The following is a 15,228-nucleotide window of genomic DNA, read 5'->3' on the forward strand; positions in this document are numbered from 1 at the left end:
TACAGAAGCTGCGTCATCACGATCACCTGCAGCAGGACTGCTGTGCCCGACAAAACACACTTTCGATCCCAGCTGTTAGGACTGAAAACACTGTGCCTGATTAACCCTTTCTGAAATGCAATCAATGTAGCTCACAGTGCTGACAAAGGGAAGGCCCTGCCTTTGTCCTGTCCATGTCAGCCAAGGCAACAAGACCACCCTGGCTGACTGCAAAATAGAAACAAACCAAGGAGTAGTAAATACCCACAGTATACTGTAGTCCAGTCATGATGTCCAGTAAATGCACGTGTTGTAATGTACTGTCCTATAGAGACATGGCAGTACATTACTTACAATAAATAAAAGGTAACAAAAAAAAAAAACAGTATAAACAATGTAAAAGAGTAAAAAACAATAATAATATATCAAACTGCAAAGAATTTTATTTAATCAAAGTAAACAAAGTAAAACATATACTTATCATGGATTCCCACACTTGTCCTTACCTGTAAAATAAAGCTATGATCTTGATTACATTTTCCTGAAAAATTCCATAATAAAAACCAAACAAAAAACAAATTAAATGCTAACATATATGACCTAAAAATATGACCTGCCCCCTAAAAAGAAAGTTCTCAAATAGCTGTAAAACCTTCAATTTAAAAAAGTTATGGATGATTGAATAAAAAAAATAATATCTCTTGGTCCAGAAAGGGTTTTCTTTTTAAAATACATTTTTTATATTAATATATATATATTTAGTTTTTTTTATTTATTTTGCCTTTATTGCTCCTATCTTCCATACTGGGCTGTGGTCCATGCAGCTCCTCCTTATTTCCAGTGAGGTTTTGTCCATGGATGGGGCAGTGATTGGAGATTGTCTATGTAACTAGCTGGATGGGAGGAGCTATAAACTAGCTGGGCTTTAGGGGCGGGGCTGGAGCTGTGGCCGAGGAAGGAGAAGTGCATCATGGGTTTGGTTGGATACAGTAACAGGAAGTGCTACATACGGGATGGAAACAAACCAAAGGGATTGGATTATACATAAATAAAAAATGCAGCACGTGGGAAAGCAGCATTAGTCCAAACAATCCTATTCACATTAAAAGCAGAAAAACGCACTGTTCTAGAAAACCTAGCTCCCATAGAAGATCTGATTTTACCAAATCGCCCCATGGTTGAGTAGTGGTGAGTGGATTTGGACATCTGCTGCTACTAACCTTTAGGGCTCATGCACACAAACATTTTTTTTTCTGTGTTCATTTCAATAGGGCCACAAAAAAATGGAAATGACCAAGCCCGTATTTCCTCATGGCCATTCTGCAAAAAAACAGAACATGCCCCATTATAGTCCACATTACGGACAAGGATAGGACTGTTGTATTAGGCGGCTGGCCGTTCCATTCTTCAAAACGCGGAATGCACGCGGCCTGTGTTCATGGTTTGCGGGTCCATGTGCATGAGCCCTTAATGTGATTGCTGTGGGACAGGGAGTTTTTCAACTACATAAGCATATCTGTTAAAAATCATAATCCCGGAAAACCCCTTTAAGGCCAAAAATGGCTTTGTAAGGGGTTAAAGCACCACTCCACTGCTGTAACTGCAATTGCATACATTAATCAGCCTTGGATGGATGAGCAGAAGGCACGTTCATAATTCTTGTAGACATTCCCTCTTAGTTTATCCTGCAGTCTCTGGGTCTAATGACCACGTGGGTTCCTGTGCGGGTGACCACCCTTTGAACACATGTAATTAGTGTACAGAAGTGGTCACGGGAAGTTCTATGTGCTGTAGAAGAGACGGCAACAGACTGCATAATCATCTAGTTTTGGGATAAAAACAAACATGACATGGGGGAAAATATGTAAGACTGATATATCCAAAAACATTTGTAATAAGAACAAAAACATGCCCCCATCTCTTAAAGGGGTTGTTCAAATTTAGGGGAAAATAAAATCTAATTTTATTCTAGAAACAAAGCTATTCTTATGAACTGCAATACCGGACATCGCCATGAACAAGGGTGGCGCTGTGTCAGGGGAAAAAAAAAAAAAAGCGCACCCTTTTATTTAATCTCATACACCCTCTTTAATGTCATATATATTTTATTCAAATTGGACGCCGCTTGCAGTAAACCTTTAATCAAAGACAAAAATACACTTTTTCTACAGTTTATTAACAATATTAAATAAAAGGTTAAAACGTAAACAATAATTTCACAGATTTCTGTGCTCGTAATAAAAGTGTCCCCTGGATGAGAGATCTAAAGCTAGACTGCTCCATCTATGTGCACTGGAAAATCGTCTGATGGCCACCAGTCCTTCCACGACCCCCTACAGTAGAAAACGCATATTTCTGTAAGTCAATGATTGGCACCTCCTAAAATGATGCCGACTTTAAAGTAGAAAAATGAATAGTGAAAAATAATTGGTTTTGCTATATAGGGAGGAGTTCACAAAGAGAAAAGTCTCCAGGTTACATGTTCAGTCTGTATTAAAACAAAAAAAAAAGTCCTGAGCAAGAGAAACATTTTATAAAAATTTATACAAAATTCCATGTGCAAGAGTCTGCAATAAAAAGCAATGTCAAGAATTCATCATAAAGTTGCAGCCGACTGGATACGTTCCGCTGCGTTGCCGCCAAATACGCCTTCCAGAGGAGCCCGTTTTTTATGGATACTGCGTCCTGTGGCAATAAGGTCGGCGTAACCTCGTTGGTGAGAGAAAGCGTATGCCGATCGTCTGCCAGCTGTGCCGCGTCTGATTGTGCTGATCCGCGGCCTCCACTGAGCTTCCTCTGTTTTTATTTTTTTACGATTCTTCTGAATCTAGGAAATAAAAATAAAAATAATAAAAATTGGGAAAAATGAACAGGTCACTTCTCCAAGAAATTCAACATACTCTTCTCCTGCTGCCGTCATCACGCCAATTAACTGGTGGGCCAAATGTGTTCCTATTCCATCCCTTCTTCATGAAACTCGAGTCCAAGTAGACAGGTTGTTATATTGTGCTGCCCTGTGGTATCTCGCAGAATCAAATACCAAAGTGTAGAGCACAATATACTGTCCCTCTATGGCAGGGGTCAGTATGCCTGCTGTTGTGATACTACAAGTCCCAGCATGCACATCTGCTTGACTGTTCTTGTAACTCCTATAGAGGCGAATCAAGCATTCTGGAAGTTGTAGTTACCGATCAGCTGGAGTGCTGAAGATTGCCGATCCCTGCTCCGTGGTATTGCTGGCCCTGCCTACATGTCCTGGCCCCACCGTCTGCCAGTTTGGGTCTACTTACAACATGGGGCCACTTTTAGTTGTTTTTCACAGCCATTTTTAATTTCCAGTCTGCGCTGGGTCACTGTATGCAGTAAGGTGAACATAGTCATGATCTGAATGGATACAGAGAATTCTATCCTCATCCATATCATTTCACTCCTACAGTTCTTTCTTGATTTCACTCCTTTGACTACATACAGCCCTGTCCCCACTCCTGTCCTCATCATGGCCAGGTCACTACTCCCCACAAAATGAACAAGGTCTGTTTCTTCTCTGATTTTTTTTAATGTCCACTGAGTATTCTATCCCCGCAGCCCTGTACTTACTAATGTAATCGAGACAGATCAGTGCCTCCTGTAAGATCAGTACATTGCCCTTCTGCAGTGGTCATCATTCCCATGATCTACAGTCCTGTGACAGGCAACCCTATCCTTACTACCATAGCTAGAGATGAGCAAATTTCAGGTTATGAAATTCGTTCACGCTTCGTTTACTGGTAAAGGGTGAATTGCGTTATGGATTCGGTTACCACAGACCATAACGCAATTCTCTGACGGAATGCATATCGGAATGCCTTTAGAGGCATTACGTTATTCATTCCGTCACAATAGAAGTCTATGGGCTGCAAAATGAATCCGTCCAGTTTCTGTTATGCAGGAGAGGACTCCCCTGCATAACGGAAACAGGACGGATCCGTTATGCAGCCCATAGACTTCTATTATGACGGAATAAATAACAGAATTCCTCTAAAGGCATTCCGATATGCATTCCGTCATAGAATTGCGTTATGGTCTGTGGTAACCGAATCCATAACGCAATTCAGCTTATACCAGTAAACGAAGAGTGAACGAATTTAAAAATATGAATATAAGTCACTGCCTCCAGCAAAATCAAAACACTCCAACCCTGCTGTTTCATCACTCACATTACAATCCTAGCAGAATATAATATATCCCATCCCAAGGGCTCTTAGGAAAAGGCACACTACTTACTTTATCACTTTCTGATGGCCTCAGGATCTTGCTCAAGAACTTTAATGCAACAACCGGAAGCAGGCATACTGCCACAGTGAGGATGATGGTTAGCCACAGATATGGCTGCCTGAGAGCATTCGGTGCCGCTCCTGTAATGCAAGAACAAGAGTCAATGAACAGACCGTAAAATAACACAGTACTCTCTGACAGAGCTTCAAGAGAAACCAGAATGTAGGTCAATAAATTAATAAAATGTCATCTGGGTTAAACCGGGACATCGTTTAGATCAGGCATCCTCAAACTGCGTCCCTCCAGCTGTTGCAAAACTACAACTCCCAGCATGCCCGAATAGCCTACAGGTATCAGCCTACAGCAGGGCATTGTGGGAGTTGTAGTCTTACAACAGCTGGAGGGCCGCAGTTTGAGGATGCCTGGTTTAGATACAGTGATGTACCAACCATAGAGGCAGGGCTATGGCGCAGAGAATGGTACTATTTTCCCTGCTTGCCATGACACAATCATAGCTACAGATGTATAAATTCATATGTAGTGAGCTCCCCCTAGTGGTGGCTGCAGGCAGTCAGAATTATGGAATCTGTCAAGTCAGAAACAGGAGGCACTATGGAAATAATGTGGACAATTACACCCTTCACAAAAACCCAGGCGGTAGGACCGCCAGGTGAACCTATTTCTGAGCTACTTTCCTACTGTACGTGAGCACAGAACCCTAGACATGCTAGGATCTCCATATTGCACATAGGAACATATATTGCACAATATGAGGCTTCACCTGTGAATATAAATTTGGTTGGGAAGAGAACATGGATTCCGGCACTGTGCAAATCGAACATTATTCCAAAGTAGATGGCGATGCTTCCAAACACGGAGAAGGCGTTCACAAAGGTCCAGTAGGAGGTGTCCAGACCAATCTGTAATACAGAACATTACTTCGTAACACATTGTTACACAAACAGCCCCATTTGCCGAGATAGTCTCCAGTGATTTAGGAGACTAGCATTTCCTTGCACAGCTCTTCCTGTAGTGCTCAAAACAGTAATATGTAAGGGTACTGTCACACTTGCGGCAGAGAGATCCGGCAAGCAGTTAAGTCTCCGGAAAGGCCTGCCGGATCAGGCAAAAAGTATGCCAACTGATGGCATTAGTAAGACTGATCAGGATCCTCATCAGTCTTAAAAACGCCTGATCAGTCGAAAAAATGCATTGAAATGCCGGCTCCGTCTTTCCGGTGTCACTCAGCAAAACGGATCCGGCATTTATTTTTTTCACCTTTTTTTCAGTCTGCGCATGCGCAGACCGGAAGGACGGATCCGGCATTCCGGTATTCTGAATGCCAGATCCGGCACGAATACACTCCTATGGGAAAAAATGCCGCCATTCAGGCAAGTCTTCAGTTTTTTTCCGCCGGAGATAAAACCGTAGCATGCTACGGTTTTCTCTTTTGCCTGATCAGTCAAAATTACTGAACGGAAGACATCCTGAACGGATTAGGGCTCTTTCACACCTGCGTTCTTTTCTTCCGGCATAGAGTTCCGTCGTCGGGGCTCTATGCCGGAAGAATCCTGATCAGTTTTATCCCCATGCATTCTGAATGGAGAGAAATCCGTTCAGGATGCATCAGGATGTCTTCAGTTCCGGAACGGAACGTTTTTTGGCCGGAGAAAATACCGCAGCATGCTGCGCTTTTTGCTCCGGCCAAAAATCCTGAACACTTGCGGCAAGGCCGGATCCGGAATTAATGCCCATTCAAAGGCATTGATCCGGATCCGGCCTTAAGCTAAACGTCGTTTCGGCGCATTGCCGGATCCGACGTTTAGCTTTTTCTCAATGGTTACCATGGCTGCCGGGACGCTAAAGTCCTGGCAGCCATGGTAAAGTGTAGTGGGGAGCGGGGGAGCAGTATACTTACCGTCCGTGCGGCTCCCGGGGCGCATGGATCACGTGATCGCATGGCACGTCATCCATGCGCATGGGGCGCTCTGACGTCATTCTGGAGCGCCCCGGGAGCCGCACGGACGGTAAGTATACCGCTCCCCCGCTCCTACTATGGCAACCAGGACTTTAATAGCGTCCTGGCTGCCATAGTAACACTGAAAGCATTTTTAAGACGGATCCGTCTTCAAATGCTTTCAGTACACTTGCGTTTTTCCGGATCCGGCGTGTAATTCCGGCAAGTGGAGTACACGCCGGATCCGGACAACGCAAGTGTGAAAGAGGCCTTAGTCTCCATTCAGAATGCATGGGGGATAAAACTGATCAGTTCTTTTCCGGTATAGAGCCCCTATGACGGAACTCTATGCCGGAAAAGAAAAACGCTAGTGTGAAAGTACCCTAATATTAAAGGCTATGAACACCTTCTGGGGCAGTTTATGATTGCATTTTACTCATGGTGGGCTAAAAATAATTTTTTCCAATTGGTCTTTAATAAAAATTTTCAGCAGTTTTTATCATACTGGGTTCAATTTCAGCTTAGCTGCAGAGTAACTGGTCATAAACACTCGTTATAGCTAAGGGTACTTTCACACTTGTGGCAGTGTGATCCGGCGGGCAGTTCCGTCGTCGGAACTGCCCGCCGAATCCGCCGATCTGCCGGATGCGGATCCGTCTCACAATGCATTGCAAGGACGGATCCGTCTCTCCGCTTGTCATGCGGACCGACGGATCCGTCTTGTACATTTTTTCAAATTTTTACCGATCTGCGCATGCGCATGCCGGAACGACGGATCCGGCATTCCGGTATTCTGAATGCCGGATCCGGCGCTAATACATTCCTATGGGAAAAAATGCCGAATCCGGCGTTCAGGCAAGTCTTCAGTTTTTTTCGCATGCTGCGGTTTTCTCTTTTGCCTGATCAGTCAAAACGACTGAACTGAAGACATCCTGATGCAAACTGAACGGATTACTCTCCATTCAGAATGCATGGGGATAAAACTGATCAGTTCTTTTCTGGTATAGAGCCCCTGTGACGGAACTCAGTGCCGGAAAAGAAAAACGCAAGTGTAAAAGTAGCCTAAATTCTTATCTAACTGATAAGAATATGGTTTGAATGAGTGTTTATGAGCTGTCAGGAGTTCAGAGGTAAGGGCTATACATAGATCTCCGAAGAGCAACATGACAGTACTAAGGTATTCGGTAGCTAGGCTAAAATTGAAACCTGTAGAACAAAAACTGCTAAACATTTTTAATAAAAGACCAGTTGAAAAAATAATTTTTAGCCTAAAATGAGCAAAACACAATCATGACTGCATTTTGCCACAGAAGGTGCTTATAGCTTTTTAACTCCTGCAAATCTTTAATGGTGCCCCCATCTGCCATTTCTAATACAGATGACCTTTGGCCACCGCCTCAGATACCAAGGCCCTGACATGACCGCTACCTCTCCACCACTTATCCCCTGCACTTTCTCAATAGACCTGCCTAAGTTACAGCATCCAATTTCTTTAGTCCACAGCACAGTTTCTCTGTAGCACCGCACACAAACAGTACTTGTATAAAAAAAAAAAAAAAATCTCAGCTGCTGTTAGGGGGCAGTCTGTACACAGCAGTTTATGGCATCTATGATCAATCGCCCCCTAGTGGTGTCAATAGGCACTGAGTACATGGGTTGCCATCTAGCAACCCATGTACTCAGCTCTATACAAAAAATCCCGGTGACAGGTTCCCTTTAAGTTCCCAGTCCACCCATGGGCAGCCCCCATTAATAACTCCTTGCCACAGTTCCATGTGAGTAATGTGATGCATGCATGGCTTTGTGTCCTCATGTTAGCTGTAAACCAACCACTTGTGTGGTTCCTCATCAACCATAGCATCAGGGGCTGATCTTCCCAAGCACGATATTTGACAAGACATGGATAGATACTAAACACTTGAAAACCACAGTAACTTTGAGAACAGGACATTTGTACTTTTCAGCTTGAGGACCTGCATAACTGGAACATGTGACCAAAAGGTCCTGTGCACCTAACAGCATAGTAACCAACAATAACACAATCAGCCACTAGGTGGCAGCATTATGCTATACTATACACAAAGCTCAGTATAAGAAGTGCAGTCAATATATATCATTTAACCATTTATAACCAAGAGAGCCATCGTACACCTTCACACTGACTTGACATACCTGAAAATTGACAGCGATGATGAGAGCAGTGGCCGTCGTGACAGCAAACGACTGGTAATCTGAGGGAGCCTCACCATCCTGCCCCATGGTTAACAAAAAGGCTCCATAGGGGATGAAGAAGATGATCAGGGAGGTCACGACACCATGGAAGAGGCTAAGGAAGAACTTCTTGTAGTTGAACAGCAGATCCTTTTGGCCAGGGATATACAGACGTGGGAAGCGCAGACTCAGCTTGTCACTGACATCCTGGAATAAGACGTGAAGCTTTAAAACCAGAATACCACATGTCTAGCGTTGGAAGATAAGGGGTTGCCAGACACCTATGGCACCACTTATCTCGGTGATAAACTACACATCCAGATGAGTTGAGAATCAGTCCTGTCCAATCTGTGTTTCCCTCATTGACACGTGCCGGGGACGGTCTGATAGTCAAGACAGATTTCTATGGCTAACTTATGTGTGTGTGTGGGGGGGGGGAGCTTGAAGACCATACACAGAGGTATAGAGCTAGCTTATGTTGGGGGGGGGGGGGGGGGTGAGTGAAGACTATCTACTGAGATCTACTGTGATAATATGGCTTGGGTAAGAAAACTAAGATCAATAAGGTTGGCCACGAAAGATCCAGCACTCACTCCTTGCTGCAATACCAACATAACATGCACATGCAGCAGAGCCAACAATGTATGTCACTGGGGCGAGTAATTGCAAGCTCGTCTTATCGGACTACATACCCCATTAAGAAAGATAGACATCAAGAAACAAAAAAAGACTGCTGTAGAGCATCAGACAAACAAATTTCCTGTATAACTTCCATCATTTCTCCAATACCAGTACGGTAATACTCCATTAGGATCATCCTATGGTTCTAGCAGGCACCAGTATAAACCAGTGTGACTTACCTGATCCAACAGCCCAACAAGGAGAACAGGGAGACTGCTGTACAGGACGTTGTAAAGTGCGATAAACCAATCTTCATATACAGTCTGTAGGAACAGAGACGAATGGAGTCACATTTTATGTGTGTGATCAAAAGTGAAGAAGGGGTTAATAGATCGATATTAGACATGATGGTTGTGGGTTAATGTCCCTGGAGGTCTGTGGTGCTTTAGTGGTTAACCATATAAAAGTAGACTTCAGCACAAAATTATTCCGTGCAATTCAATCGTAGTTTATTAAATTAATTCAGCGGCTATAATTTCATGACATTTCGACCGAATGGCCTTCTTCAGACTGCAGCAAATGGATAACATAAATATAATTAATTCAAGTAGTTAACCATTTATTGCAATCCATATACATAAAGAAGGACGTATATATATATGTGTGTGTATGTTCCGCAATCACTCAAAAACGCAACCATCGATTTCAACCAAACTTGGTATACACATCCCCTGCTACCTGGAAAGAAATCTTGTGGGGGTCTCAGCTCTCTAGGACGTACCGTTCCTGAGATATTCCCAAAAAGGACCTGCATTAGCCAATACAAGCCTTTCTCTTCATATCCCAACTGCCATACACACGGTCCCATGTTGTCACGGTCCCTCCTGTGAGAGGTGAGAAGATCGGATAGACTTGCTGCACGTGAGGCTATCTGACAGGTCTCCGTTTTCCTCTATGTATGTTGTTGTTTGGCAGGATCTCATCTCTCCTCAGGTGCTGCTCGTTATCAGTGATGAGGCTCTATTTAGATGCGCCTCACACTGCCGACCATGCGGTTGATAGTTGTATGAGAGAGAGAATAAGTGCGGCACTCACCAATGCTGGTAAAACTTCAAAGCTTTATTGTTACTTAAATGAAGACATCTAGGCAGGCTGGGGTGCGGAACATGCCTATCACTGGAGATCGGCGGTGACGGACGTTTCGCGCTGAACTAGCGCTTCGTCGGACCGCTATGACGTCTCTACGTACAAGCGTGCTATAAATAGGCGTCACTCCGACCATCACCATAGTGACGGCAGGACGCTCTATATACAATCAGAGACATAATAAAACCAAACATGGAAAAGGACATAAGTGTGAACGCAGCACAGCAATACATATATGCACAAAAACAGCCCTTAATTGAGACAAGAGAGAGAACGGACACGGATATAGAAATAGCAGTGGGAAGACAGGATTGGCGGGTAAACGTCCCAGTAAATGTTAAATGTCATTATAGAAACACCGCCATGTCATTTTTGTCATTTAGACCACGGGGGCCATTAGCGTTTGTTTTTATGATCCACCGTGCCTCCCGCTGCAGCAAGAGACGATGGCGGTCACCACCCCTAGGGATGGTCCCCACTGCCTCTATGCCTGCAAACGCCATCACCGCCGTGTACAGCATGTACATGCTCCACGAGGCGGGGAGAACCCCAACCGGTTCTAATCGAGCCAAGATGCTCACATACCCGCTCAAAAAGTGGTCTAATGGTTTTACCAATGTAAAACGTTTGGCATACACAAATTATGGCATAAACTACAAAAGGACGTACAGCATGTGATAAAGTCCCTCACCTTATGTCTAACACCTCCTAAATACAGAATCTTATTCTGTGAATTACGGGGGCAAAAGGAACAAGTACCGCATTTATAATTACCCACTGGCTTTTTGCTTTGTAGCCAATCCATTTGTTTAGGTTGCTTAACCACACTATGAACTAGTTTGTCTTTAAGGGTATGACACCTCTTAAAGGTTATTAAGGGCCTCTTGGATGTCAGATCCCCCAAACTTGAATCGCCCTTGAAAGGTCCCAATTGTTTAGAACGGCCTGCTTCACTATGTCAGCGGCGGCAAACCTATCACTATCACGTTCCCCAATTCATTCGACCAAGAGGTTGTGACGAGTGCATTTGCCGGCACTATGCAAGACAGCAAGACCGTCCCTCCGCGGGTAACCCCTCTCTAAGAGTCGCTCCTTAAGCTGATGGGCTTGATGAAAGTAGCCCCTGTCAGTGCCATTAATTCTGCGGAGCCGGATGAACTGCCCGAAGGGGACAGCATCCTTCAGCGCAGAATGATAGAAACTGGTCTGGTGGAGCAGCGAGTTGGTAGCAGTTGGCTTGCGAAAACCAGTAGTACACAGGGTGCCATCATCGGCGGTGACTCGCATGTCCAAGAAGTCCAACGAGTCACCGCCGATGTTAAGTATAAACTTCATATTCATATGGTTGGTGCGATTCAAATATTGCACAAATTGCTGACAAACCTCCTTGCTGCCCGCCTCACACTGCTGACCATGCGGTTGATAGTTTCTGCTAGGAGTTGCTAGTGCTGGTTTGTCTTGGATCTCCTGCTTCTTCATACATCTCTAAGCTAAGCACTTGTTGCCTTCGCTGTTTCTTATTATCTGGTGTGTGTTGTTTCTAGGCCTCAGGGAGGCGCAGGTTCTTTCATTCTGGAAGCAAACAACTGTCTCATCCCCTGCTAGGGCTCGTCAGTTTTAGCAGGGCTTTAGGTATCCGGTGTATGAGTATTTCCACCATCAGGACCTGCTCATACTGGTAGGAGTTAGGGAAAGGCCTAGGGCTTACTAGGAGGTCACCATCCCTCTTCCTTAGCTTTTGAGGCCTATGGTAGATTGTTGTCTAGTCTTTGTTGTGTGTATTTGGCGTTTTCCCTTCCCCTTAACCTGTGACATTATAAACCGCCCCAAACGGTTACCCTTTGTTTTATCAGTGCAGCTATGGATACTGTTTCTGCACTGGTTGATCGTATGCATATTAGACAAAAATATTTCTGTGTTTGCAATTGATTCGTCCCCTCCCTCTCAAAAGTGTCTGTCGCAAATGGTGCAGGACATTTTCCTAAAAGGTGGGAGATTCGCATATTGAATCCATTTCATGTTTTGTGCTGGAGGGTTTTCCTGCTTCTCTCGTGTTAGGTTTACCATGGTTAACCAAACATAACCCTACTATCGATTGGCAAGCGAGACCGATTCTCAATTGGAGTGATTTCTACCTTGACAACTGTCTCAGCACGTCGCTTTCTGTTGTAACTACTAAAATGTTACCTCCTTTCCTTTCGGATTTTTCTGATGTATTCTCTAAGGTTGGAGACCAGGAGTTGCCTCCTCATCTGGAGTACGATTGCCCCGTCAACCTTATTCCCGAAGCTAGATAGCCAAAGTCTTGCTGTATAATCTTTCTGGCTTAGTTGCCCATAGCAACTAATCAGATTCCACCTTTCATTTTGCAAAGGCGCTGTTAAAAAGGAAAAGGTGGAATCTGATTGGTTGCTAGGGGCAACTAAGCCAGTTCTACTTTACACTAGTTTGATAAATGACCCCATAATTCTTCAAATCCTGAATATTTTTGTATTTTTGCATTCTGCATTCGGATGGTATTTATTTATATATAATGTTATATTTATTTAAATATATATTCAGATTGTTGTGTTTTTTTTTTTTTTGTTTTTTTTTTAATGTAGATACTTATGTAGTTGTACTCTTACATTTGAGCACACCAAACCATGAAATACAGTCTTGGGTTAAAGTGCAAAAAATGATTATTTCCACAAAGATTTTTTTTATTGTCTGACCTAAAACATTTATTATTATTATTATTATTGTTGTTATACGATTTGAGCATACCAAATATTTAGGATTTTTTTTAAATAATGCATAGCTAATGTTATATGTTAATAGCTGTTTATTGTATTTTTTTAATTTTTATAATACTTCCAATTGGTTTAAACTTTTTTTTTTTTACTTGTAAAAAAAAAAAAAAAAAAAAAAAAAAAACATATATAATTTTTTTTTTTTAACTGATATTTTGGTGTGGTCTTGCACTGTCATATGTTGGACAAATCTAGGTATACATTCTCAGTAAGGCCCATGCTGTCCTGATCAGCCGTGCCCCAGTATCTGCACTGTGGCTACCAGAAGCATCAATTGATGATGTAAGATAATTAACAGGGTCCCACTTACCATGTGACATATCTAATATTTTTGTCTTATCTGGTAGAGGACCCCTTGGACCTCCCTTGGGCTAGGGTGCAATTGCTACTTCTGCAGTCCCTATGGATGTGTTCCAGGTTATAGCTTGTGATAATGTCCTATAGTATGCCATAAACTCTTGTCTGCATTCTGCTGATGGAATTGCAGAGCAATAATGGGGACCCACAAATCCCAGCAGGGGCATACTGACAGAGCTCACTGCCTATGATATGAAATTATTATTGCATTCTATTAGAGCTGTAAAAATCCCCATGTAGTCAGCCCCCTCTAGTGGCAGCTGCAGGAATACAGAATGTCATGTCGCACTGTGGATAAGTAAAGGGGATTTGGAGCACAGCCCAACCTTTATAGGAATTCTCAACCTATTTTTAATTAATTATAATATAACTAGCAGAAGGTCTCACCACAGTGCCCGTCCCTTTAATATGAGGGCTACACGACGACATGTGCTGCGCAACATTTTGTCTCAACAATTTTTACAATGATAGTCTATGGTGTCGCACTACGACATGTGACATGCTGCGACTGCGACACGACAGTTGCAAAAAATCCATCCAAGATGGATTTTTCTGTGATTGTCGCGTCGCAGTTGCATCATGTCACATGTCGTAGTGCGACACCATAGACTATAATTATAAAAATTGTTGCGCGACATTGATGTCACTGTTAAGGCAATGTTGTGTAGCCCTAGCCTAAAGCAGTGAAGAAAAATGGCTGGGTTGTTATGGAAACCTTGGGTAAAACTGTGTGTATGTGAAGACTAAGGTGTCACTGGTTAAGGGGAAGCGAAAATACCAAACACACATCACAACGAATAGACAACAATCTAGGCCTCAAAAGCTAAGGAAGAGGGATGGTAACCTCCTAGTAATCCCTAGGCCTTTCCCTAAGGCCCCTTTCACACGGGCGAGTATTCCGCGCGGATGCGATGCGTGAGGTGAACACATTGCACCCGCACTGAATCCTGACCCATTCATTTCTATGGGGCTGTTCACATGAGCGGTAATTTTCACGCATCACTTGTGCGTTGCGTGAAAATCTCAGCATGCTCCTCTTTGTGCGTTTTTCACGTAACGCAGGCCCCATAGAAATGAATGGGGTTGCATGAAAATCGCAAGCATCCGCAAGCAAGTGCGGATGCGGTACGATTTTCACACACGGTTGCTAGGAGACGATCGGGATGGAGACCTGATCATTATTAATTTTCCCTTATAACATGGTTATAAGGGAAAATAATAGCAATCTGAATACAAAATGCTTAGTACAATAGGGCTGGAGGGGTTAAAAAAAATTAAAAATAATTTAACTCACCTTAGTCCACTTGCTTGCGCAGCCCAGCTTCTCTTTTGTCTTCTTTTTTGCTGTGTGCAGGAAAAGGACCTGTGGTGACATCACTCCGGTCATCACATGGTCCGTCACATGATCTTTTACCATGGTGATGGATTATGTGATGACCGGAGTGACGTCACCACAGGTCCTTTTCCTGCACACAGCAAAAAAGAAGACAGAAGAGAAACGGGCTGCGCCAGCAAGTGGATTAAGGCGAGTTTAATTATTATTATAAAAAAATTTAACCCCTCCAGCGCTATTGTACTATGCATTCTGTATTCAGAATGCTATTATTTTCCCTTATAACCATGTTATAAGGGAAAATAATACAATCTACAGAACACAGATCCCAAGCCCGAACTTCTGTGAAGAAGTTCGGGTTTGGGTACCAAACATGCCGGTTTTTCTCACGCGAGTGCAAAACGCATTACAATGTTTTGCACTCGCGCTGAAAAATCTCGCATATTCCCGCAACGCACCCACACCTTTTCCCGCAACGCCCGTGTGAAAGAGGCCTAACTCCTGCCAGTATGAGCAGATCCTGATGGTGGAAATATGCATACACCGGATACCTAAAGCCCTGCTAAAACTGGCGAGCC

General features: G+C 43.4%; 1 protein-coding gene across 2 annotated transcripts in view; it reads right to left on the minus strand.

Annotated features, from left to right (window-relative positions):
• Positions 1 to 404: 404 nt before the first annotated feature.
• ATP8B1 (ATPase phospholipid transporting 8B1) overlaps positions 405 to 15,228 on the minus strand; it is a 120,190-nt gene continuing 105,366 nt past the window's right edge. For both annotated transcript variants that reach the window (XM_044275106.1, XM_044275105.1), the window contains exons 24-28: positions 9,262 to 9,345; positions 8,363 to 8,608; positions 5,015 to 5,153; positions 4,243 to 4,373; positions 405 to 2,806 (exon numbers count right to left, since the gene is read on the minus strand). In XM_044275106.1, coding sequence (XP_044131041.1) covers positions 2,576 to 2,806; positions 4,243 to 4,373; positions 5,015 to 5,153; positions 8,363 to 8,608; positions 9,262 to 9,345 — 831 coding nt within the window. In that variant the 3' untranslated portion in view covers positions 405 to 2,575. The remainder of the gene's footprint in view (positions 2,807 to 4,242; positions 4,374 to 5,014; positions 5,154 to 8,362; positions 8,609 to 9,261; positions 9,346 to 15,228) is intronic.

The sequence above is a fragment of the Bufo gargarizans genome, unplaced genomic scaffold (assembly GCF_014858855.1).
Source record: "Bufo gargarizans isolate SCDJY-AF-19 unplaced genomic scaffold, ASM1485885v1 original_scaffold_883_pilon, whole genome shotgun sequence".
Taxonomy (NCBI): Eukaryota; Metazoa; Chordata; class Amphibia; order Anura; family Bufonidae; genus Bufo; species Bufo gargarizans.